The following is a 26,976-nucleotide window of genomic DNA, read 5'->3' as shown; positions in this document are numbered from 1 at the left end:
AGACACAATAACGGGAAAGAGTTATATTCCTCACTGCATAATATTTTCTCAAGCACTGTGCATGCCATTTGCAGCAAGGTTTTTTTGAATCTCTTTACCGTTGTTTGCCTTGCCATCGCAAAGCTCCCTGTTTCTAAACAAACCTAAGGAGAAGTGGCCCTACAGATGATGCTGAACTACAGATCCCATAATCCCTGACAATTGGCTATGCTAGCTAGAGCAGATGAGGCTCCCACAACAGCTGGATGGCTGCAAGTTTGTCACCCCTGGGATAGAGAAAGAGGAGCTCCTAAATATACCATGTCAAGGGTTAGCATACTATTCCAGTGGACCTGTAGGTCTTTATTGGATGCCAAAACAGTCATTGATGTCGATGTACAAATCCTGCAGACCAAGTCTTGTATATACTTGTATATCCAAAGGTGAACCTTCTTATTTTGTAGAACTAATGTTGGGGTGAGAGGAATCCAAGACGATGGCGAGCAGCTTGTGAGAGGCAGCTGGAGCTTCCTCTTTATCTGTTTTGACCCGATTCATGCAGAGTTAGTGCCTGCAGGGCTCCACTGGATATTGCAGTTTGACAAGTTTAATTACTATTTGGCTGAAATAATATGAAGCCATGGTACTTATAAGGAACATCTCACACATGGTTGCTATTGGTTTATTGTCTATGTTCCAGCACTTGTATATTATAGAAGGCAAGTGCTAGATACAAGATTGAACAGCTGTTCTTCTAGGAGGAGCTCTACATCTCTCCTTTTCATTCCACAGTGTGCTGCCACAGTTTACAAACCATTCTCAATTATGCCTTTATAGCTACTGAGAGAATACAGACAAGTTACCCATTTACATGGCTTGAGCGGGAACACTTTTTCTACACAGTAATGGGCATCATTTAACATTGTGAGCCATGCACACCCGGTTGGGGGCAGGGACAGGATTTTAAATGGGAGCACTTATAAACGTTTCGCTATTCCTTGCTAGTTTTATTTTATTGTATCTGAATGGCCATTTATCTGCTGTTAAGATATGCTCCCAGGCATGGTCATTGGAGGTGAGCTGCTTACAGCCTGTTAATTATCTTTAGCTCCTTTTGTTGCAGAGGGAAATCTCAGAGAGAAAGAGAGAGAGAGAGAGAGAGAGAGAGAGAGAGAGAGAATGTAATAGCAGTGAGAGTAATGATCTCAGAAGCCAATGTGAATCCCATATGTTTTATGAATTCCAATATCATGATTTTTCAGGCGAGATTTATAATGTTTCATAGGCATGTGTTTAACATGTGAGACCATTGGCAATTAAAAGTGTGCAACACTGGCTGGATCTTGCCTTATGTACATAGTAGCCACAGAGGATAACATGCATGTCAGCCATTTCTTATCAGCCAACAAGCTTCTTTAAAGAAGATACCAGTTGATTTCTCTTTCGCCAAATTATTCAGACCTAGCAAATGATGGTTATGGGCAAGTTATTTGCTTTTTTGGCTTTGGGTTGTATCGAACAAAGTCATACTACTAGCACCTGTGCAGTGGGAGTTCTTCTCTCTGAATGCCTCCCAAATGTGTTCAGGGGGTTCCTCAACCCTCTGGAGCTGATTTGGAGGGAGGGGCAGGGAAGGTATGAGCAAAGGAGAATAAATCCAATTATGCAAGCAGAAGTCCTAGCGCTAATGGGATGGCTTTGTTCGATACAACCCTATATTTTTAATTACTCATGCATTTGCAGTTGAACTAATTAAAGTGATATTATTTCAATTCTTAAGTCTTTCCCTTGCTGAAAAATTCATGAATGCAAAGACATGGTTGTTGGCTTCTTAGGATCGTGTGTGTGTGTGTGTGTGTGTGTGTGTGTTTAAAAAAGATATTTATTTATTGAATGCTATGATACATTAAGTGGTATAGAGTTTTAATGCCTAATAAGATTTATTTTTTTTAATTGCCAGGTTCTGAATGTAAATTAAGCTTTCTTTTATAAGATTATTCTAAATGGTATCGATGAAATGTGCTGATGTTTCCTCCCCCCTCTCCTTCCACCAGCTCTTTGGAGACTGGGAATCGCACATGAGGAGGATAATGAAGATGCTTGCTGGAGGCGGGCTGTCCATCACAGGATCACACGATCTGTGTGGTGACTACTTGTTCAGCGGTCACACAGTTATGCTAACACTTACATACTTATTTATCAAAGAGTGTAAGTTTGACTTTTTCAGTTTCGGACTAAAAAATGTATCTTGGTTAATATGAGAACACACTGTAAAATACTGCCTTGTACCTTGATATTTTTGCTAAAAAGTATGTCAGTGGAAATAAATATCCAACAATGAAAGTAAACACAGAAACTCTTAACAAAGAACGCTAGCCTTCCTTTGAGCATGTTTTTAGAGGAACATACAATGGGATTAAAATGTAATTTAGCCCTTCTATCCAAACTCATTGCACAGCATTCTCATCCTTCTCTTATTATGAAAACAACAACTTACGGTGTAAAACAAACTGGGGGGGAAAGGAAAGGCACATCTCATCTTAATAATATTTGTTTGCTGGGATTGGAGTGTAGTCTATGTTAATGTATTTTCCAAGGAAAATAGTTGCTGAATAAAAGTTTTACCTGACATCACATCTGAATGCTAATACAGTTATGCTGGTCTGGTGTGGCTGGCTCGGTCATTTCTGATCTGCAGCCAAGATTAATGGGAAAACCAATTCAACTCTAAAGCAACTGAGATTGGAAGAAGATTAGCCTAAGTCTTTGGTTCTCTTTGTCATGATTAATTCTCTGCTACCAAATTTCAGTATTAGCCGTTTATAAAATAGTTGCAGAGTTGAAGCATCAATAAATACCCATACACTTGTAATTCTTGGAGAATCATGATCCTCCCATTCATTTTGGTTCTTTCAATTTTGTTTTTGTATGCTTTATGGCTGATAACTGCTTATTAAAAGTGGAAACCAGTACAGTATACAGGCAACTCCCCATTTATGTTCTGAGGCACTGCGTGTGTAAGTGAAATTGCATATATTTGAAACACCATTGATAAAGCCTGCAAACACCCCATTCCCCCACCCCATCCCATTCCGGCAAGGTGCTCAAGAAGCTGGTGGCAGTCCAGCTTCAGGCATGCTTGGAGGAAGCTGGTTATTTGGATCCATTCCAGTCTGGTTTCAGACCACTTTGCTAGCCGTGCTTGATAACAATTATTGAGGGAGAGATGGAGGGAGTGCAGTGGTCTGTGGTTCCCTTCAGATCTCATATGACCCCTGTTTAAAACAGCTGCACAGGTTGCCAGTAAGTTTCTGGGCTCAATTCATGTGTTCATGTTAGTGTTTAAAGGCCTAAATGACTTAGGCCCCAAATACCTGGAAAAAAGCCACCTCATTCCCTACAGACTGCCTTGGATAGTAAGATCATTGGAGGGAGCACCCTTCCACAGCCTTCAGAAGGCTTGGAGGGTGATGGTCCAGAGAGAGGCATTATCTGTGGCAGACCCTAGGCTGTGAAACTCCCTTCCAACAGAAGTGTGTCTGGCAATTTTAAATTGCTTTAAACTGCTTTTAATACTGTGTTTTAATTGTGGTAATCCACCCTGGGGCTTGGGGGTGAAGAAGGGCAGGTAATAAATTGTAGTGACAATGATAGCAATAGTAAGTAAACAAGAAATGCATGCTTAAATTGAGCTCTCATTTGAATGGCTGCACTATTCCCTGAAACGTTATCAGGGAGGCAATGGCAGCTAGAGTTCTGAAGCCACAGATATCTATGATATTGTTACTATCCTCTTTCCATTCCACAGAATGCTGGGGGTTATCCCATTTGAAGATGTTCAGCTTATGATACTGTGTTTAATTCTTCATCCTGTGAAGGAGAATGTGCTATGTGCATGGCATTAATGCTTTCCACCTTTCCTTGCCTTCAGATTCACCTCGGCGACTCTGGTGGTATCATTGGGTTTGTTGGACTCTCAGCTTAGTGGGGATGTTCTGTATCCTCTTGGCTCACGACCACTACACTGTGGATGTGGTGGTGGCTTACTACATCACTACAAGACTTTTCTGGTGGTATCACACAATGGCCAACCAACAAGTGAGTCTCTCTTCCCCCAATAGCTTAAGCTGACCTATTCCAATACATTTGTTCTTGTACTGGATCTGATTTTTTATCCAGACCCTCTGGGAAGGCAATATATATATATATGTGTGTGTGTGTGTGTGCATTCACACTTTCTTTCAATGAGGAGGGGACTTGGGGGGAGAGTGAGAAGCAACAAGCTCAAACAAGTTTGGCTACTCATATCTGCCTTTCAGGCTTGTCCTGAATATTTTAAGTACTTCCTGCTCGGTGCTTTCCTACTTGTGAAACAGTCAGGGACAGGGTTTTTTTTTTGGAAACCATTATTAATAGATAGTATGCAAAAACATTGATTGCTTCCCGAGATATAATAAGGTATGATAAGGAAAAAGAGTTCCTGAAGCAAAGCACATTTAAATCATAGTTTCCATGTGCCACTTCTGTTGTGCTCTTCTTTTCTGTTGGTGTGATGGGGTACATAGTAAGCTCTCCCCTGTGTTTCTTCTGTCCCCCAGCCCCAAAAAGTAGTAGTCATAATGGGACCCTAATAATGTGTTTCAGGCATGAAATATATTGGAAGAGCAAATAAACTGCTGCCTGTGGGTTTTCCTTTATTGAGGCTTCATTTGTAAACACTGTTGTTTTGCAGGTGCTAAAAGAAGCTTCCCAGACAAACCTCCTTGCACGAGTGTGGTGGTATAGACCCTTCCAGTACTTTGAAAAGAATGTTCCGGGCATTGTCCCACGCTCTTACCACTGGCCATTTTCCTGGCAAGCTCTCCGACTGGGTAGACAGCCTAAGTACAGCAGATTGGTGAATGACACATAACAGCTACAAAAAAGAAGAAGAGATGGCAAAAGAACTGTCCAAAAGTGCTAAGAACTCCGCAAGAAGAGATGCCATAAAAACTGAACTGCTCCCTTTCCTCTACCTTTTAACCATTACCTTGACTGTAATCTAGTCTCTTACCTGGTAAGCACTGTGATCTTTTTCTCTCTCCAAAGGATCTGCGATGGACAACAATAAGGAAACCGTAAATTATCATGCACTGTATACATTTCTTGTTAATAGATTTTGGATTTGCATTGCTCATCACCATGTTTCTTTGTATATGATGCAGCAGCGTAAACAGAAAAAGAGGCTTTTATATCATAAGTTCTGGTCTTTCCAGTCTCGTCTGGGAACAAAGCGTATTATTTTCTTGGGAAAACATAATTTTCATATCTCTTGCCCCAAAGATTGGGCTGTAAGCCATTTTCTAGCAAATGTCTATATGAAGGTTTCTAAATACCTGATTGGGATAATAATATACAGGAATCTTTCTACCTGTTTCACTGAAGCTACTAATGATAGACACAGAAAGGTTTGGTAAACTTTGATTTTGTAAATCTGCAGTGACAGTGTCAAAAAGTGCAAAAAAATTATTCTGTTGTAAAGTGATTTTTCTAAGTATTTCCTAACTTTATTTTTCAAAATGATATGCGTAAAAATAAAATCTAAAAAAGATTTTTACATGTCAGAGAAAAGAGTTAAAATAAAAAAAAGCTTCTTGGGAGAGAGATGTATCTGTTTCTAGTGCCTTTCTTGTCTTGATAGTATGGTCAGTAGGCAGTCTTTACAAGTTTTAATTTAAAATAAAGTATTCCATGAAACAAATATTATATGTATTGTATACATTACTAAATTTTGATTTTATATCTAAATTAAATTGGGAATCTGCTTGCAATGTTCAGATGACTAAATTGGAAGAAAAACCAAATACCATAATCAAGTCTTCACATATTGTGGAGATGTTTGAGTGAAATTTGCTTCTTAAATTATTTTATTGTCCATTCCATACATGGATTTTAACTATAGCAAGAAAACAGCTATGGATTCCTTTTTATAAGATTATTTTTCTCTCCAAATGATTAGCAAATCAAAAATCAAACTATAAACAATGTCTCATCCCTGAATGAAAATTTTGTTGAAAAACAATTGATTTCTTGAAAACAGAATTGTGCAGAAACTGCATGTAACTCTAAAATTTCAGTCCTGCCATACATATTGTGTCTGGGGGAAGTATTCTATCCTATACTTGCCAATGTGCAGAACAAAATAGTTTTTTAAGAATGAAGAAGCATATATCTATCTATCTATATAAAAATATATATATTCATTCTGTATTTTACGTGAAACAGAGTTATCTTCTGTAGGGTTTTTTGTGTGTTCAACAAGGTGAAATTTGTATTGTAAAACAATAATGGTGAAGGAAAATAAAAAGGCTTTTAAACAAGTAGTCTCTTTTTTATAACGTTAATGCCATCTGTGTTGGCTTTGGCTTTTTGTGGGGCTCATTCTGTTTGGCTTGGCTTTAAAACTTGGCTTTAAATGTTCAGCTTTGCTAGAAGGATTGTACAGTTTTAGCTATGCTGAGTTCTGCAAACAAACAATATATGATTTTTCTCTTTACCCCTCGGAATTTTGAAACTATATAGCTAAAAGTAGTTCTTTTTGTCCACAAAGCAACCTACGCTCTGATCATAAACAATATACTTTTAGCTCCCTCTCTCTTTCTGTGTCTCTGGATAATGTAACGGGGTTAAAAAGGAGGGGGGGGGGAATGGTATATGGTAAAAGAAAAACAAAGAAACATGAATCCTGTGCCTTATTGAAAGTGGGGCCAGAATTTTAATATGTTTAAACCTGTTCTAAATGTAGTGGATCTCATGCTTTCACACCTATCCGACACCTTACTGAGTGTTCCCACCTGGCTCCTGCATTTCTTTCGCGGCATCATCTTCATCCACTTTCCAAAATGCTCTTATTGTGCCATTTCATCTCTCCAGCTTGCTGCATCAGTTGGGAGTTTTCTCCTTAATGGTGGGGATGACTGCGGCAACACCAAACACCAACTCTGTGCACTGGTTGCAGTCGGTTCTTGCTTGCAGCTTCAGATTCAAACTGCAATGAACACTAGGTGAAGCAAGTAGCCCATCAAAGTCCAGTATCCTCGTTTCCAGCCATAGGCAGCTTGGGATGTATGTTAAGGAACTTGTAACAATATAGAGCCCTGTTGCCAGCGCTGGTTGAAATCTTATCAGTCTATGTGCTGCTGTACAGACTTAAGCCCAAAAGACGAGCTTTTGCTGAGAGAAGCTGATGTTAAGGGGCAAGGGGTGGGTATGAATGAATACATGTACTTTAGATGCTGCTACTGCTACTATTTATATTTATATACCTCCCTTCCCAGTGTGGTTCACAGGATGATCGCAGTGTGGTTCACAGGATGAGAACACAAGATAAAAACACAGCTTAAAATTTAGCCGGTGATGGTGACTTAAGAGGGTAGGCCAAAGGTTTTACCAGCAAGGTGAAGCTTAAAGGTGGGGATCTGAATGAAAACAAAAAGGGAGTACTATCTAGATCAGGGGTAGCCAACGTGGTGCTCTCTTGGTGTAATGGGCTTGTATTCAACCTAACAATAAGGAGAACATTCCCCCAATGCAAGATTTCTCCTTGTACAATAGACTGTTCTCACACACACCATGTATCCCCAAAATCTGTACTGGGGGTTCCTCCAACCCTCCAGAGCAGATTTGGTAATGGTTCAGGTCACACAGGAGGGGAGGAGAGGGAGGAAATCCCATTGCACTGGTGCAAATATTTAATGGAATATCACCAGTGGAGTGCATCTCCCATCATTCTTCCCCATTGGTGATGCTGGCTGGGGCTGATGAGGGTTGTAGTCCACAAAACATCTGGAGGGCACCACGTCACCTACCCGCTTGCTAGATACTCTTGGAAGTAGGCATGAGAGGTAGCAAGGGGGAGTAGGTAGACCGGGTGGCTGAGCTGGTTTCAAACTGGAGGACTGAAGCTCATGGGGAGAGATAGAACTGGAAACAATGGTACAAAGATAGGGGTGAAGATATGGAGAGAGCTAAAAAAGGTAAGGATGCAATTTGGGTGTTCTCTGTGATTCAATGTTTCTGCTTACCCAGGTAGCATTGGTCTCTAGAAACACTTTTACCAGCTTTTGCTAGGCTGCCAAAGCACTGGTTAAATTCAGACTGGGCTACTGGCATTGCTACCTGTCTGTGGCTGCCTTTGGAGATTGCCGTTGGTTCGATATGCAGCCAGTAGGATGCTGAAAGGAACAAAATAATCAGCACATTCTACTCAGTGCCGGGGGGGGGGGGGCAGAGGACAATTTTAAATATTTTGTTTAAAATAATTTCAATGAAAAGTATTTGTAGGGAGGTTAAGTAAATGATGAGGATAAGCAAAAAGCAAAGGAAATATTGCTTTATTAATAGTAAGTTTGCCTGAGCCTGTGGGAACAGGGCAGTTTAATTAAAATAATTACATCAGCAGTAAAGGGGGGGCATACGAGAGTATGTATGAAATTAGACAATTTTATTGCGGGGATCCTAATAAGTGGAGCAGAAGGGTGCAACCAGCTATTCTGGTTCCTGCAGCTAAGTGTACAAAATGTTCCAGCCTCAAATGAGCACACCAAAACAAAGAATTCAAAATAAAGTTGTTTCCTCAGGAGAATAAAATGTCAATGTATTATTCATTGCAAATAACCCCGACATTGCATTAACAGGTTCCTGGTGCAAAGCAAGCACAAAAAAAGTTTTGTCAGATTTCAACTCAAAAGTAACTGAAATAGTGTGGGATGAAAATGGCAGAAGCAGCTGCAGCAGCAGCAATGGAAGAATAAACACGCCCTTTTCAAATGTGTAGCAGAGCAAAAATACATTGAGAATGGTTCTATTTATGTTCCAGCCAGCCTACACTTGCAACCAACCAGTCAGATTTGAGGGGCATATAATTCTACCCCCTCACCAGACCACTTTTTTTGTGTCCAATAAGTGACCAATAATTTCTACCCAGTGAAATTTTACAATCCTCTTGATTCATATAAAAAGAACCCGCTTTTCCATGAGCATTCTTTTTGCAACTGAGTAGCTGCCAACTGCCATCTACCCTCAGATTCATGGTATTTTAAACTTAATCCTTCATATAACCCCACATCCACAGCAAACTTTTATTTTTTAAAAAACAAAACCCTGTCTCAGGAAACACATTTTAAACGGTAATTTCTCCACACATCAGACTCTAATTGACAATGATTTATATTTGAAAACACATTTTAAAACCATTTAAAATATCTGTGCTGTATTTTCTAAAAGCCAGCAGGGAAATAGCAAATAGCCTATTTAGAAACTAGGCCGCAATCCCATTTATACAGCAATATTTGCAATTAGCTTCTGAAGGCCATAAAAAAGGCCTGTTTAAAATTATCCAGGGGCGGGGCTTGCCTGACCTCACATGGGATGAAATTCCACAGCTGTGAGGCCACCTCTGAGAAGGTCTTGTTGCATATAACCACCAACCGAATAGTGTTTGTGATACAAAGTCTGGTGATGAAGTCCTTCAGAATTGCACCCAGACCCTGATGACCACCAAGACAGCTAGCTGGAGGGGGTGTGTGTTTGTGGAACAGCACTTTGGAGGGAAGAATAAAAGGAGCAGTTTCTGAGGGACAGAGTTAGGGATAGAGAAGGAACTGAGGGTTTAGTTTGAGAGAGAGGGGATGGGAGATAGGGATTAGGAGAGAGTTTGTCTGAGAGAATCTGATTTGAATTGAACATCTGCTCTGAGGAGACCATCGACAGCAAGAGGAAAGAGCTTCGCAGCAGATAGGAAGATGGCGTTGATTGTCTGAGGAAGGTAAACAGACAGGAGTTGACTGGAGGGCTGAGTCTGAGGCAGAAGAGGTAGAAGCTGTGGGAATACAGACTCCCTGGGTCTCATTCCAGTCAGGAGGAGAGAGTTTTTATAGGAAAAGATTCCCAAGCCAGTAACAAGGGGTGAGGTAACTCCCTGGGTACTAATTGGAGTACCTCAGTGGTAGAATTGCAAATAGTGTGGATAACTGACGAAAAGTGTCCCTCACTTGTGAACCAAAGTATTATGCTGTGAAGTGCCAAAAGCATTTTAACTGTAACACCTGTCATTAACTCAATAAAGAAACAAGAGTGAAGTAACAATATGGGCATGATATGCTCTGACTGACTGACCCCGAACAGCATTTTGGAGCAGCTGAAGTTTCCAAACCATCTCTAAGGAGACACCTACCCACATAGCGTTCATTGAAGTAGGGCATCCTGGATAATAAATAAGGCAAGGTCCATTCTCTCCAGGTAGGGCAAGCAAACCTAAGTTGGTAGTAATAATAATAATAATAATAATAATAATAATAATAATAATAATAATAATAGCACCCCTGGATCTGAAGGGTCATGAGGCAACCACTTTGCTGAAGTTACACAGGGAATCCCATGCAATCAGCTTGAATTCCAGGAAGGAAGGAAGGAAGGAAGGAAGGAAGGAAGGAAGGAAGGACGGAAGGAAGGAAGGAAAAGTTGGTTAATAAATAAGCACCAGCACTTTGAATTCAGTAGAGAAGCAAACAGGAAGCCAATGAAGGTGGTTGAAAAGAGATATACTATCACACCCCCAGTTGAGTATTGTACAGTGTTACTCATACTGAAATTAATGGAGATGACTACCTTAGGTCTATTCATTTTGAAGGGTCTACTCTGTGCAGAGGTTAGCTGGCTACAACTGCATGTTGTCAGTTTAGCCATTGTGTAATGCTATGCACCGAATCAGTTATCATCTTACAATTTGACATCTGGCTGTTTGCATTTTTATTCCAGGCTTTTCACACTTTACTTGCAGAGGAGAAATATTCAAACACTTCAGGAAATGAGCAAGTAATTCATAATGATGCCTCGTGGGGCCTCAGGTGAGCAATTCTCTGGTGACTTCTTGCTTTTTAAAAAGGCTCTTCTCTGTTGAGAATTTTTGACTTAAGAGGATTATAGATACAGATATATAAACACCCACCCACACCCCGAGGACTGCAGGTGTGTCAATCTTTGCCTTTGCCTCAAATGCGTAGCCTAGTCTTATCAGAGAGGGGAGTTGTACCCTTTCCTAAGCGCTCTCATGCTTTGACCATTGACTTCCTTGCATGGGGAAAAAACCTGCTGGCTTCTTTTCCTGCTATTCTGCTTTGCAGACTTTGACCTTGTGTTTATGCAACTTCCCAGCACTAGAAGGCTGGCGAAACCTGTCACAAGGCATCTGTTTCCCTGTTACCTTTTGCTGCCTTACATATGCCTAAGGTTTGTTCTTTCATGTTGCATCTTTGACGGTTTTTGCTTTCTATTTCTTCTCTTTGGAACAAGCTGCCTCCATATGTCAATTTATCTTACCTATTCAGGCTTGCAAGCAGCATCTAATCTAGCAAGAGATGTTGATAGCACAAGCAGGTTTACAGATGTGCAATGAATGAGACTGCAAATGTGAACCTGAATACTCATTTGTATCCATGCGCTAATGCTCAGCTGGGCCCTATTAAACTAGCTCGATAACTTCTTTATATGAATCCCATCCAAGGCTTTTAACAATTGCAGAACACTAAACCTGGATCATTTGTCAATATCCCTTTCTCATTCACTTTCCCCAAACTTTTCCATGTTTGGATTATATTTTAACTTCCTTATAAAAAGAGTTTAGGATGGAAGGCATTTAGTAGATGCTGATAATACTGATTGACACTTTCAATCTCTCTGTGTGTGCATGGATAATGCACTTGGAATTCTTGGATATTATCTCCCAATTATTACTGACAAAAATATTTTCTAGGGATAAGTAATCCATTACGCAGAATGCATGAATAGCCATTTCAGGTTCAAAGACAGAAGGAACAACGTGATGATTGAACGCCCTTTTCTACCTGTTGCATTTGTAGGTGTCCTGAAAGAAGGGTATGTGTTTTTTATCCGTCAGCTAGGGGTTGGAGTTGGGGACTGAATTCATTTGCACATTCTGTGTCAGAAAGCCCAAGGCAGAAATGAGCTCATGAAAAGAACAAGCCAGGAATAAAAAAAATAAAGGAGAGTTGGGGCCAGATCTGAAGTGATTTTTTTTTTAAAAAAACAACTTCTTGTGCAATAGCAGTGTAAAGCTATTGAATGTGAACTGTCCATTGCTGTTGTCTTGGAGATGGCTTGCCCTGCACCCACTAAGCTAGCCGTTGGCCTTCAGGTGTGGTAAAAGACACTGTCTCATTGCTAGAGTGTTGAAATATGATTTAATTTGCCAATCTGCTTGATTTTTGTATGTGGAATGAGAGGGTGGCATCTTGCCCTTTGCTTCAGGCAACAGAACGTCCTGCATTGGACATTTCAAATATAGGAAGCTTCCTTGCTCTTAGATATTATGGTCCATCTCAGTACTGTCAACACCGACTGTCAGTGAGTGGTTCCCCAGGGCTTCAGACAAAGAGCATTCCCACCCTTAGCTGGAGATGCCAGGGATTGAACTTGTAACCTTTGGCATGCAAAGCAGATGCTCTACCACCTAGCTATGGCTGGCCCTGTCTCGGAAGCCAGTGGGCAGGTTTGGCCGGTTGGAGAACTTGAGGAAGTTGCTCAGCTACAGTAGCTTACTTCAATACGATAACAAAAATGCTCCCTTTTGTATGTGAGGGCTAGGAAACGCATAAGTTCTGTGGAACAGATCTAGTACTATGACAGTGTTAGAATAGAATTGACCCCAATAATTTCCTTTTCAAAAATGTGCTGAAGTACATTCCAGACATGCCTAGCTTGGCTGCTCCTTTCTGGAAATCATTAAACTGTGATCTTTACACTTGATTGATGCCCTGTATTCTACAGCCACTAAGGTCAGAAATGTGCTTACTTGCTGCTGCTGCTGCCACTGCTGCCATTCCTCTTTCTGCAAAAAACAAAACAAAAACGAAACACCAGAAAACCCTGAAGCCTTGTTGATATACTCCTTTTTCATAGACCTTGGTTGTTAGGCCTGTTCTTGAATGCAATGGAGATACTGTTCAAAAAAATAAAACTGTAATGAATACAAGGAACCACCGGGTGTCACTAGTGTTCCACATAAAATCAGAGACCTCCCTAAGAAAGCATCCCAGTAAATTCTAGGCTGCTTTTTTGTTTGAGTTTATAACTTTATTCTAATAAGACTCATGCCCCAGGCTTTAAACAAGCTCTGCACAGGCCTGCTTGCAGAGGTTGGGGTGCTGTTATGTCTGAAGAAGGGGAGGGTGGGTGTAGGGCATTTACATCAGACACCCTTAGCATGCCAATCCATAAAGTCCAAGGACAAAGGAGGGACATGTCACTTTTCTATATGCAAGAAATGTCTATTGGAGGGGGAGCATTTGGCCATTTCATTACCCAGGGCTTTATTTCTAGAAAAAGAGGTGGTGGAACTTGCTGAGCACCCACCCAAGGTTGTTGAGCTTTAGGACCTCCACCTTCTAAGAGCCGCCAGAATTCAGTTCCAGGGAGTTCCGGTTGAAATAAAAAGCTCTGCCATTACCCCTCCTTCCATCTGACATGGTACAGTCCACAAACAGGTTTACCACCTCATCTGCTCTTTGGGAGGACTAAGCCTAAAGTAGTGCCCTTCAAAGCATGACAGCGCTTTCAGCCGCACCAAGCAAGAAAAGGAAAGGAAGAGGTGTCTGAGCAGCACTAGAGAAGGCAGGGCTATAACATCCTGTTTACTGAGTGTTCATCCTGATTTGCTTGTGTAATGCTAATGGGGAGGTTAGACTACTATGTCTTTTCTTGCTTAGGTGTTTGTTCTGACTTGTTTACGGGAAGGTGATATGACAACAAACAAGCACTCATCCTGATTGCGTAGTGTTCATAGTGTTCATAGGGACGCGGGTGGCGCTGTGGGTAAAAGCCTCAGCGCCTAGGGCTTGCCGATCGAAAGGTCGGCGGTTCGAATCCCCGCGGCGGGGTGCGCTCCTGTTGCTCGGTCCCAGCGCCTGCCAACCTAGCAGTTCGAAAGCACCCTCGGGTGCAAGTAGATAAATAGGGACCGCTTTCTAGCGGGAAGGTAAACGGCGTTTCCGTGTGCAGCTCTGGCTCACCAGAGCAGCAATGTCACGCTGGCCACGTGACCCGGAAGTGTCTTCGGACAGCGCTGGCCCCTGGCCTCTTGAGTGAGATGGGCGCACAACCCCAGAGTCTGGCAAGACTGGCCCGTATGGGCAGGGGTACCTTTACCTTTACCTTTACCATATGTCTTCCCATGAATCTCTACCCCACACTTTTCAATGAATTTCCCCATTACTTTCCAAACTGCAAAAAGTCCACTTTTTTTTTTACGTGGCTTTATTGTGTTAGGCCAAACAGAGCACTTTAATCCACTCCAGTTGTGCAATCCCTACATGCACTTGAATCCTTCCTGCAAAACCCTAACCAAAAACACATTTTTTTAAAAAAAAGCAATTCCTTGGTCCTACCAATGAAATCACCTGAAAATAATTGAAAAAACACCAGAGTTCGTTTGATTTTATGGTTCCCAAACTTCTTTCTAGCTTTCAGCACATGGAATGCCAGAAGTAAAACGAGTCTTTATATGTGCTAAAAAATGTGCCTGGTTGTCTAAGCATGCTTATAGATTTTAGGTGTGGTTGGTATGTCTGGGTAGTGGTTTGTTTTCTAGTTTTCTCAGCGCATCTGAAACTATTTCACAAAAACAACCCAGCGTGTAAAGGGAAGGACAGCTGAGTGCCAGCATAATAAACTGAACAATAAATGGAATTGTGGGTGGGAATAAATCAATTTAACAGAGTTTCCAAGTGTCGCAAGAATGGTGATGTTGCCCTGTTGTGTGCTATTGCCAGGGACATGTGACTGTTCTGAGTGCTCTTAGGATAGACTGTGAAGTGCCACTGTTCTTTTTCTGCTCCCAAGTAGCCCCTTGAACACCACATGGGGCTATAAGGCTAGTTGGAGCTGACTTACTAATCTAGGCTAAAATCCAACTAAAATTCTGCACCTGGGCAATTCTAAGCCCATGGCAGGCCACAGTAAACTCTGTGACATGCCCAAATGGTACATATCAAGCAAATTTGTATTTTTATCTTATTTCCCCACCTCATCTATATTGAAGTTTCCCATGTTTTGCTAAATTGTAGGACACAGTGAATGCTTAGCTCCACCCACTGAAACTCTTATTCTGCCATCTCTCTGGTACTGTTTCGGGGGGACAGGTAGGTGTGGGAGACTCCCTGGTCCTGAATGGGGTAACTGTGCCCCTGAAGGACCAGGTGCGCAGCCTGGGGGTCATTTTGGACTCACAGCTGTGCATGGAGGCGCAGGTCAATTCTGTGTCCAGGGCTGCTGTCTGCCAGCTCCATCTGGTACGCAGGCTGAGACCCTATCTGCCCGCAGACTGTCTCGCCAGAGTAGTGCATGCTATAGTTATCTCTCACTTGGACTACTGCAATGCGCTCTATGTGGGGCTACCTTTGAAGGTGACCTGGAAACTACAACTAATTTAGAATGTGAAAGCTAGACTGGTGGCTGGGAGTGGCTGCCAAGACCATATAACATTGGTCCTGAAAGACCTACATTGGCTCCCAGTACGTTTCCTAGCACAATTCAAAGTGTTGGTGCTGATCTTTAAAGCCCTAAACTGCCTTGGCTCAGTATACCCGAAGCAGCATCTCCACCCCCTTCACTCAACTTGGACACTGAGGGCCAGCTCTGAGGGCCTTCTTCACTGTGAAAAGTAAGGTTACAGGAAACCAGGCAGAGGGTCTTCTTGGTAGTGGTGCCCACCGTGTGGAGCGCCCACCCTGTGGAACGCCCTCCCACCAGATGTCAAGGAAATACAGTGGTACCTTGAGTTACATATGCTTCAGGTTACATACGCTTCAGGTTACAGACTCCGCTAACTCAGAAATATTACCTCAGGTTAAAAACGTTGCTTCAGGATGAGAACAGAAATCGTGCTCCAGCGGTGCGGCAGCAGCAGCAGCAGGAGGCCCCATTAGCTAAAGTTGTGCTTCAGGTTAAGAACAGTTTCAGGTTAAGTACGGACCTCCGTAACAAATTAAGTACTTAACCTGAGGTACCACTGTAAACAACTACTGTATCTGACTTTTAGAAGACATCTGAAGGCAGCCCTGTTTAGGGAAGTTTTAAATGTTTGATTTTTCAATGTGTTGTTAATATTCTGTTGGGAGCCAGTTAGAGTGGCTGGGGAAACCCAGCCAGATGGGCGGGGTATAAATTATTATTATTATTATTATTATTATTATTATTATTATTATTATTAATTTTTGGCAAGCATCATCCAGCCGGCTCATGTTCACACATATATTTATAGCCATGAGGAAAATCATAATTGGGGCAGACCCATTGATGCTAATGAACATGACTAACTTAGGTCCATTTGTTTCAATGGACCCACTCTGAGTAGGACTAATCGGATAAAATCCTCGGTTAGGTTTATTATTATTAATATTGTTATTATTATTAAAATGGAGATTCTTGAGAATGCAAATTTTGTGCTCATGCCCATTCCATGTCAGGGAATTTAAAGGTACAATGTAATGATTTAATTGCATTTGGAGCTGAAACACAGATGCCTAACAAAACCAAGGGCCTTTTCACAAGCACACCCACTTTTTAAAAGATCTCCGATATTTTCCCCAATCAGACTTTGAGGTCTTTTGTATAGGAAAATGGTAGCTGAAGTCAAAACCTCTCTGGTTGGCAGAGTACAGCACATCCATAACAAATGAGGATGCCTCATTAAGGAGGCAGCAAGAACCTAATTTTAATGCTACCTGTTTCTCCCTCTGGGAGAAAGAAACACAACTTGTTTCACTGTAGAATACAGAATTAATGCAAGAATGGGAAGCTATAAATATTCCAGAAGGCAGGTTAGAGTATTCCTCAGCCTATTTTCTTCACTTGGATAAGATCAGTGGCAACAAAACTGAATTTGCTTCTGCGGGGATTATACAGGCAAAAATCCATTATCCAAACTGTGCACCTTGAATGATACACACCTGCATTTGAAATCACATCTCACTCATTTCAGTGGGAATTTGCCTCTATCTCTTTATTATTCTCCTCCTCCTCTCTGCATGAGGAGTAATGTCTAGACTTTTCCTGCGCAGCCAGCAATGAGGGGGAAATAAAGAGGCACTCAAAGTTATGCCCCTTGAAAGGCTGGTTAAAATGTTCTTAAAATGGTTCCCATTTTACAAGCCCTACCAAGAGTTGTTGTCAAGAGGTAGCTAGCAGTCCATCTGATAGCAAACTCAGGTGGTGAGTGCTGACAGAACTGGAGTCAAAAGAAAACAACTGAGAAATGAGGAGGTTATCAGCATGCTTGGGGGATCCTTGAGATTTGCAAAATGGCAAGTAGAAAATAGGACCTTAAAGATGCAGAAACTCACAATGTTCCAAACAGCCCAATGAGGACTGAGCATGCCACAGAGTTCTAATGACTGGAAGAAGAAGAAACTAGTGCTGTGGGATGGGATGGAATTAAGTGGAATGGCCTATCCTCCTGAAATGGGACATGGCTGACTAAAACCCTAAACAGGAACACGGCTGATAGAAGGTGAGGATTTACTGCAATTGTTCCAATTGTATATATTTAATGTAGTGTAACCCACTGGCAGTGCCTGTGCTCTGAATTTAGAAATCACCAGATTCACTGCCTAGCTTTTCCAGATAAAGGATCTTGGTAGCAGGATCCATAGAGACTTTCGCCCTTGAAGAGCTGTTTTTGGTTTGAATAAGCAGCACCGGACAAGATCAATGAATGGGGTGATTTGCTGTGAAAGGCTCTCCTGTTAAAAGCAAAACAAACAAATAAACAAAAACAAAACAAAAAACAATCATGAGAATATTTAAACATAATAAAGAGCCTGCTGGATGAGGTCAATGGCCCATTTAGTCCAGCATCCTGTTCTCACAGTGACTAACCAGATACCTGTATGTAGGAAGCCCACAAACAGGATCCAACAGCATTCTCTCCACATGTGATTTCCAGCAACTAATATCCAGAAGCATACTTCCTCTGATTACGAGTAGTGGAAATGCAGAAGATGGATGGTTACCAAGGAGGTGTAGGTGGCCTTGCACAATGAACCCTTCATGTCACCATGAGCTCAGCAGCAGTGATTCTAATGCTGAGTTCTGCTGACTTGACTGCGTTCACAGGAGGGCTTCTGGTACAAAATTACTTTGCCTGCCTGCTGGCCTAGCTCATGATATCCCCAAGGCGGGTGAAGGTAGTAACAATCAAGCCAGGTGAAGGTAACTTGGGGGGTAGCAGTATTGATGCAGGCCTAAACCGATGAGTGTGCTGTATAGTCTGGCCAGATTAGGGTCTACTCTGCTGCTACATCCTTGGTGCTTCCAGCAGCTGAAAGGGATTCTGCCATTTGCCTGATATGTTAGTGCATTCTATTCTTGTGTCTATCCTTGTGTAAAGGAGGGATTGTTGCTTGCTTGATATCCTTGTGTAAAGGAGGGCCTGGTAATGTTAGTCTATCTTATCTTGTGCCTATGCTTGTTCAAAGGAGTGATTCTGTATCCTCGTGTATGAGAAACCTGCTGCTCAATAAGTTTAAGACTTCCTTCACTGCTTGTGTTTTGCATTTGCTTCATACATCCCAGTTAAAGAACCCATTGACAAAACACCATGAAGGCAGAACATAGCTAATAGTTGTTGTTGATAGTTTTAATGTATCTGACAATATAGTTCTGCCAGCGTTTCATTGCCTGATGATCCACCCTACTGTCCATCATCACACGTTTCCTGTCTGGGCTTATTGATAGGTCTTTACATTGGTTATTTAAAAATATGCTTTAAAAGACAGCTAGCAACAAATAAAGTTTGACCACCTGGAGCTCACAACACAAGAAAATGCCCTTTGAGAAAGAGCACACCATCTCAGCAGACGTGTGCAGTGTATCTGAGTGAAAGGATGGTACATACATTTCAATGTTTATTAATATCATTAAGTGTATATACTGCTTAATTGGCAAGGTGGCTTCTGAGCAGTTCACACGAATAAAAATAAACCTTCACAATTAAAATGGAGCAACAAAACAAACCTATTAACACAGCACGGCAATTAAAACTGTCAAGCCAGCGATTAAGACAAGTAAAATAGGAGGTTGAATCGGGAGACTGTTTATGTAAGAAGGTGTATCTTTAAAAGCTGGTGGAATGCCAGTACTGAATATGACTCCCAGTATGTCAATAGTACCTTGGCAAGAGAGAAGACTAGGAGTTTCTTTGACATACCCATCTGTTATGGATGCATTAGTTTAGATTCCTGCATTGCAGGGGGTTGGACAAGATGACCCTTGAGATCCCTTCCAGCTCTGCAATTCTATGATTCGATATCATCTTTGCATGTGCAGGGAGTGGGGCAGGACAAGGGTAGTGGGGCAAAGTCCCAAGGCACAAGCAGAAATCCTTGCACTGATGGGATAATTGCTTAGCGTTGCATTGGATACAAGCCTTGGTACATCACAGAAAAGACCAGCTAGCTAGAATACTTAACCCTCATGTGCATACCTCCCATTTGCAGGAAGGGTTTTTCTGAGAAGGGTTGAAATCTGACACCTCCCATTCTGTAATCTGAGATGGAACAGTTGCAGGAAAGGCTGCGGGCTCCGTAGATCTGCTTTTAGTGTCCCCCCAAAGGAAGAGAAATTGGGAACAGCAGAGCTCTGCGACATCCAATATCTTGCCTTTGTACCCTGGTTAAATATAATTGCTATTTTCATTGACACCTCATAGCAAGTAGGTCATTGTTTCTAGTGGAAATTCTGGCACGCAGGACAAGGTTAATTGTGCTGTGCATCAAAATGCATTAAGCAGCCTGGCATTATCTTTTGAGACAATGACGCCACTATTGCCGTTCGTCAGCACAGCTGCTTATTTCAGGCATTGCTTTACTCAAGATAGCAAAAACTAAAAGACAGCGTGGAAGCGATAGAGAAACCTGAACTTTTGCAGACATGGCACCAAATGAACTGCAGCTTTCAGATGTCAGTGAAGGGGCTGACTGCCAGGCGTACATAACCCACTGGTGTAAATCGGAGACATTTAAATGCTGTAAATCTTACTCCAGGAAAGGGTTTACGGTAACTCAAAAGCGAATCCAGTCATTGCTTACAAACCTCAGTGCAGTAGCAGGCCATTTGCAGTTCACTGCCTTATGCAGCTTGGACTAGTGTACTGTTTATCTCCACTATATTTACCCTTTCTGGCCAAGTACTTACACTTATTTATGCCACTGGTCAGTGATAGATGCTGGACTGTTCCTTAGTTTTCCTTCATTCTAGTATTAGCCCATTTTAACTGGTCTAATTACTTTTTGTTGTTGATGTTAATCTGTCTCCTGCTTGTTTTCTTTCCCATGCTGAGGATTAGTGTTAGTATTATTATATGGCTACAGGGCATCAGCAGCGTGCATGTAAATATAGTCTTTGAGACCGCTGTAACTGGAGTCAGCAAGCTTTCTCTAGATGGTTTCCCTCCCTAATCTATGACTTTGATTAAAATATAGCTTAGTACTTAAATGTGACATTCCCTTGCACAGTCCAAATTATGAGCAGAAAATGAACAGGCCAGTTCTATCATCCCATAACCTCCTTCCAGTCTAAAGAACATTGACACAGTCCAGTAACACCACATGAGCCAAGAGCACAGATGGGACATGCATTGCCCCATCTTTACAATGACAGAAGGATGCAACGGATACTGTGTTAAACACTGCTGGTCTCCATTTAGTTCATTTGGATTTGTTCAGCACTGCCTTGCAAGAACCACTTATTCCTGGGCATTGTTGCACAGTGCTGATAGTTGATGAATTCATCCTGCAGTTTTCTGCACAATTCATGCTACGATTTGCTGCTGTGAGCAAATATGTTTGACTACAAGGCATCACTCCTACAAAATGGCAAAGATTCAAATTTTCAATTTTATTACTTTACACATTTTTCACTAAACTGAGCTTTAAGACTTATCAACTGCAACATCTGAGATTTTTAAAAGGTTGTGTCCAAGATATTGTTGTTGTTAACTATCTTAATTTAAAGCATGTTTGCTTTGCTCCACATCGGAAAGCTCTCAGACCAGCTTACAAATCTATAAAAAGACAGTCTCTGCTTGTATGTAGGCTTACAATCTTAAAAGACATGACATGAAAGGAAAAACGGCTACGGAAGGAGGAGGGGTTTTAAAAACGAGAACTCATGCCTCGTTCTTAAAGGAGGCATGTATCATTTCACAACACAGCAATTCAGTTTTGCATCATTTCGTGACACAGTAATTCAGTTTTACTAACAAATCAGAGGTTAAACTCACCGCTATCCAGCCCTGGGAGGAGAGTGGGCAGCGTTTGCACAAGACACCTACACACTGCAGCTGACACACTAATGTGTCACGACCAGTGGCGTAGCGTGGGTTGTCAGCACCCGGGGCAAGGCAAGTAATTTGCGCCCCCTAACCCATGGATTTTAGCACTCAAGTGCGAGCGCCCCCCCGATGTTGCGCCCGGTGCGCCCGGCCCCCCTGCACCCCCCACGCTACGCCACTGGTCACGACCAGTGCTTTTCCTAAAAAGATGTTTAGGGGTACTCTCATTTTCCTACTCATATTGAAATGAGGCCAAACTTGGATTCACAAAATGTTTAGGGGTATGTGTACCCATGCGTCCCCCCAGAAGAAAACCACTGGAAAGTTCTGCTGTAAACCCTACACAAATTTGGAGTGGAGTCCCTAAGACAGTTGGAAGGTGCCTTGTATGCCTCTTTCCAGCCAAGCTGGTGCCAAAAGTATTGCTCTGCTTTCCTTTGGACCACATCAGTGAGGCCAAGAGGGAGGTCCTGTCATCTGGGCAGCCCAGGAACTCCATACACACCACCAGGCTTGCACCCCAGAGTGGTCACATCAGTGCGGCTAACACAAGAGGTTAATTTCACCCCTGGAGGCGCATCCCATTGTCTCTTGAGACAGATGGATACCAGCAACATCAACATTTTGTGCTTGCTGTTGTGCTGGTCCCGGGGGTAAGGTACCATGGGCGTAAGCAGAGTCCACACAAAGAGGGGCGAGGTCCGAGGCGGAGAGCCGGGCGGCGAACAGGAACGCTGGAACAGGAGGCCGGGCAGGGAACAGGAACACCGGATGGTCAGGAACAGGAGGCCGAGCAGGGTACAGGAGCACCGGATGGTCAGGAACAGGAGGCCGAGCAGGGATCAGGAACACAGGAAGGTCCGAAGCCAACAACGACGTTGCTCCCGCAACCTGGGACCGGGCTGACTAGGCTTTTATCCTCTTCTAAGGCCAGGGGCGGTCCCGGCCCCCAGGAGCCCCGCCTCCTCTGGCCTTAAGGCGAGCACTCCTCCTGGGAGCAACCAGTTCCCTTCGCCTCTCTGCCCTAAGCCTCTGCAGATCAGGAGAGGCCGAAGGGTTACTGGGCCCTGGAGGAGGCTCACCTGTCGCCACTGAGTCCTCAAGCACCTCTGGGGCCAGAAGGGTTTCACCTGGGGCCAGCTCCTGGTGCTCTGCCACAGGTGCAGGCTCTTCAGCATCTAGGCCTTGCCCCAGTTCAGCCGGCCCTGGAGGCGGGGACTCCTGTGCAGGCTGGGATTCCTCTGGTTCATCCTCTGAATCTGAATCCCAGGCCATCACAGCTGTGCATGTTGCATATATGATGTCTGCCAGAACAATCAAGAGGTGCCGATGAAACTAGAATACTACTAGAATTTCAAGACTGGAGGGATATATATTCACAAGCACAAATTTGAATGTAGAATGAAACATATTGCTTTCAGTATTTGAGTGATGAAACTCGACATTTTGATAATTTTTTAAAGAAACTTTTGGCCCAGCTCTTGAATTTGATGTATTTTAGCATGTTTTAGATTATTATTTCTTAAAAACAATTGTTAACCAGTCACCCTAAGTCTGAGTGAAAAAGGAGTTGGGAACTAAGTTACCTTTGCTCAGAAAGAGCCCTTTGGTTTTGATGTGGAAACTCTGATGGCCCTTTGAAGCACGAGAAATGGGGGCTTGTTTAGTTGCTCATGAAAGGTAAAATGAAAAAGTAGCCATGTGCTTTGAAAATGGTTGGGCTTCCTGCCTCCCTCCCTACCCCCCCACCCACTCTGCAACAGGTCAGGTCTGGCCACATTCAAACAGATGCTGTTATCTCACGCTTTGGAGAGACCTTGACTGTACAAAACAATTTGCTATTATCTGACCTGATGGACTGCAGTTGCATGGAAAAACAGAGATTGCTGTGGTGATGTTTTTACTGTGCACATATTGTATTGTATTGTATTGTATTGTACTGTACTTTCTGGAGTTTAGAACCTAACATAAAATAACAGAAATATGCAAGTCTTTTCAAATGTTCAAGCTATACATTGGGCCTCTTTTTAGGAGAAACAGTCCCTCCCCCCATGTGAATTTTCTGCTCAGTTTTCCACTTCTGTTCAGCGCAGGGCATTTCCAAATGACTGGTTTTGTTTTAGCATTTATCCTGGTTAATTTGTAGAGAGATTAGATGGCGCTGACTATTTAGTGAATATTAATCCTGATTTGTTTGCTGGGAGGTTAGATGTTTCTTGTAACACAGCAAGTGTTGTCCCACACTTCGTGGTGAATTTTCCTGCCTCTTTCCTTATCACAAAAAGTCATTTGTTTTGGAGGCCTCTGCATCTTGCACTGAGGAAGGGGCTTGCTGCCATTTGCAGGACCCTGTCTGTCTGTCATCACATTTTATCCTACCCTATCCTACACTTACGACAGCCTGCTAAAATAGGCTAGGCTTAGACAGTGACTTTCCCAATGCCACATTTTAAGCTTGATATCTGAGCTGAAATTTGAACTCTGCTCTTCCTGATCTAGCACTGACAGTCTGTCAGTCCCTCTACAGTATGCAGGATCCTTTTTAGGTTGGCTACAGTTCCACCCCCCGCCTCCCTCGCCATGGCCCTTAACTTTGCAGCCACTACCAGTGATGGTATCAGGGCAGGACTTTGAGGCAAAATTCCAGCAGAATGAGCAGGGGATTCCGAACCCCAGCCACATTTTGGAGTAAATGAAGTAACACACATCACCATGTAAGATGTTTTTACTGCACACAGATTGTAGTTTCTGGAGTTTAGAACTTAACATAAAACAACAGAAATGTGCAAGTCTTTTCAAATGCTCAAGCTATACATTGGGCCTCTTTTTAGGAGAAACAGCTCCTCCCCTTCCCATGCAGTGTAAGTCCTTTGCTCCTATGGATCTGGGGCCTAACTCTGACAAGCGGTAGTGACAAGGTTCTTCACATCATTTCTACAACATAACTGGCACAATTACCAAGGGGAAAAAAGGAGCCCAGCCTCCACTAGATGGCACAATCCATGTTCTTTCAGAACACCAGAATGTGTACCTAATGCACAGTTAGTGGAGATGTTGAATCCTGATTTCACGCACCTTTGCCCTTTGATGCAATTTAATTTCATTGTTTTATTTGCCTGATTGTGGCACACCTAGTGGAAAAGTGCCAGCATGTATCAACACAGTATACGGTGTCTATAGGAGAGGAACCAGGCAATTGCTGGCCTAGACTTAAATGGGCATTTATAGATGACCCATGCATCTTGCAGTAAACGTTGGGTTTCAAATGTCATGTTTCATGTTTCTGTTTTTAAAACTGCACCAGCAATTGCTTTTTAAAGAGCCAGACATTCTAGAAGCCCTGGGCAATATACCTAGGAAATATTGCTGCTGGGTGGGCTAAGGGGCAAAAATGGGTGGAGTAATGCACACTCTTTTCCATCCCATACCCAGAGAAAGTAAGGGGATGAGCACAGTTCAGGGACAGATTTCAGCCAGGGAAAAACATGCAAGGAGGGTAAAGAGCTGTTTATTAAAAACAAATAAACAAAGGAAACTCTTTTAGTCTGTTTACTAGCACATCGGATTCAGAAACCAATGCAGAATATATTGTTACGGAGTAAATTATTGCAGAATATAACCAACAAAGAACCTTTAGTTAGCAGAATATAGTAGCAGAGAGGGTCATGATCCTTGGTGTGAGAATGAGAATGTTATGATGCCCACATAAGAGTGTTCCTACTTTCATCCATTAAATGTTGGATGGAGTGGTTTCAAGTGGTCAGAAAGAAGACACCAGTTAATATGCTAGGGTTGCCATACATCTGGAATTTTCTGGACATAGCCGGAATTTGGTAGTCGGAAACAGTGTCTGAGCGGAAATCGCTGAGATGTCCAGAAGTATGTATGGCAACTCATGTTGGAAATGTAGCTATTGGTGAATTTCCTAAGAAATAGCTCAAAAACTATTTGTTGTTATTGGGATTTTGCCCCCCCCCCGGGAAAAAAGCTCAACAACTTTGCTAAAAGAAGCTTAACAACTGTGGCCATAGATAGATGGCCATGGAAGTAGAATCAGATGTTGATATTCTGGTGGATGTTAAGTGTTGTTGGAATACCATCTTTTAAAGATATCTGTCAGGCAGAATGCTATAAAAGAAGCAGACACGTTAACATTATTTAAGGAAGTTTAATCATTTCTTAACGTCCATTTGATCACAATTTGATTTACAACACAGTTTTACAGAATTTCACACCTGACATTATTTTTCTTAATTGATGGCTCACTATTCAATTTGCTGAATTTCCATTTTTGAAATGAACAGTTGTTCCAAATAAAGTTACCTCCATGATTTCACAGTGTTGCCGCAGTTCTATACAAAGACTACTAAAAGTATGAAAAATATAAGTGCTTTTATGCACACATTTTAATACTGTTTCTGTGTCTCAGGCACCTGCTTTATCTTACTGTGTATAAATAATAGCTGGGGGGGGGGAGTATACAGTTAAATAAAAGTAAGAAATGATTTCAACCAGATAGAAGTATTTTGTTGCTAACATTAGAGGTGTGAATACAGTGACACTAGGCAAGTTTCACAAGTGTATAATTAACAAAAATGATTTAGGTTGAACTCACACATGGAGGCTGTTTGAAGACCCCTATAAACTCACCCTCCACCTACAAATTTGGTGCTAGCATGGAAAGAAAGTTCTAATTTAGCTTGATTCCAATGCATACATATGGATCATCCAAGGTGGCGGAAGGTGGATTGGTCTGCACGTGTTCAGAATACTGGACCTTAGAAGTGGGATCATAGATGAGTAGAATGTCATAAGGTTCCAGGTTCAATCCCTGTCTGAAGTCCAGGGATGGCCTGGACTTTAGACAGGGGCATCACCTCCACGAGGCCTCCACAACCCCCAAGTTCTGCTGGGATGGGGTTCAGCCCCTCCCAATCTTGAGGGGGCCAAGGAGGCCTGGAGGTAAGTTGCCCTGGGCTGTGCAACTTCTCCCAATGCAGCACAGCTTGGTGTGAAGTCGCTCCTGGTCGTGACACATTAAGAGATGCTGCACAGCCTGGCAGGATGTTTTACCACGCCATGCACCATTGGGAGAGGCCACACAGACTAGCACAGCCTGGCAGGCAACTGTCACACCAGGAGGAAGCCTTGTCGGGGTCTCCTGATGCAGTAAATCATTGTGCATGCAATGCACAGCTTCCTGTCTTCCTGACACAGAATGTGGTTTTCTAGCAATAAGGTTCTGGCAGTAGTCTAAATGTCAGACACCTGCAAATTGTGGTTGGTCTTGGAAGTCACCCCATGTTTCTGGCAGGTGGCAAGTTTTTGCTTTCTTACCTTGCTCCATGGAAGCAAATTAATGCTGCCCTTCTGCATCTATTGCTGAACAAGCAGAGGTGATTTTTTTTTTTTTTTTGGTGGAGGGGCAGCAGCAGTCCTGTATTTGGTCTCACTGCAAGCTGCAGCCTGACAAAATTATAGAAGAGGCATTTTGCATTCCTGTGTTGTCACTGGAGGCTTTTTAGAGGCTTTCCCTGTTGGTCACCAGGATTAAATTTATGGTCACTGCCACTGGACAACTGGACACATGAGACAACTATGTTTGTGGACCT

General features: G+C 42.5%; 1 protein-coding gene across 11 annotated transcripts in view; it reads left to right on the top strand.

Annotated features, from left to right (window-relative positions):
- SGMS1 (sphingomyelin synthase 1) overlaps window positions 1-6,338 on the top strand; it is a 71,255-nt gene extending 64,917 nt beyond the window's left edge. For all 11 annotated transcript variants that reach the window (XM_083740738.1, XM_083740737.1, XM_083740740.1 and 8 more), the window contains 3 exons: window positions 2,034-2,187; window positions 3,911-4,077; window positions 4,712-6,338. In XM_083740738.1, coding sequence (XP_083596864.1) covers window positions 2,034-2,187; window positions 3,911-4,077; window positions 4,712-4,891 — 501 coding nt within the window. In that variant the 3' untranslated portion in view covers window positions 4,892-6,338. The remainder of the gene's footprint in view (window positions 1-2,033; window positions 2,188-3,910; window positions 4,078-4,711) is intronic.
- The last annotated feature ends 20,638 nt before the right edge of the window (window positions 6,339-26,976 follow it).

This window comes from Podarcis gaigeae (assembly GCF_964106915.1).
Source record: "Podarcis gaigeae genome assembly, chromosome: 5".
Taxonomy (NCBI): domain Eukaryota; kingdom Metazoa; phylum Chordata; class Lepidosauria; order Squamata; family Lacertidae; genus Podarcis; species Podarcis gaigeae.
Note: the sequence above shows the minus strand (reverse complement) of the source record. Positions and strands in the feature narration are given on the sequence as shown.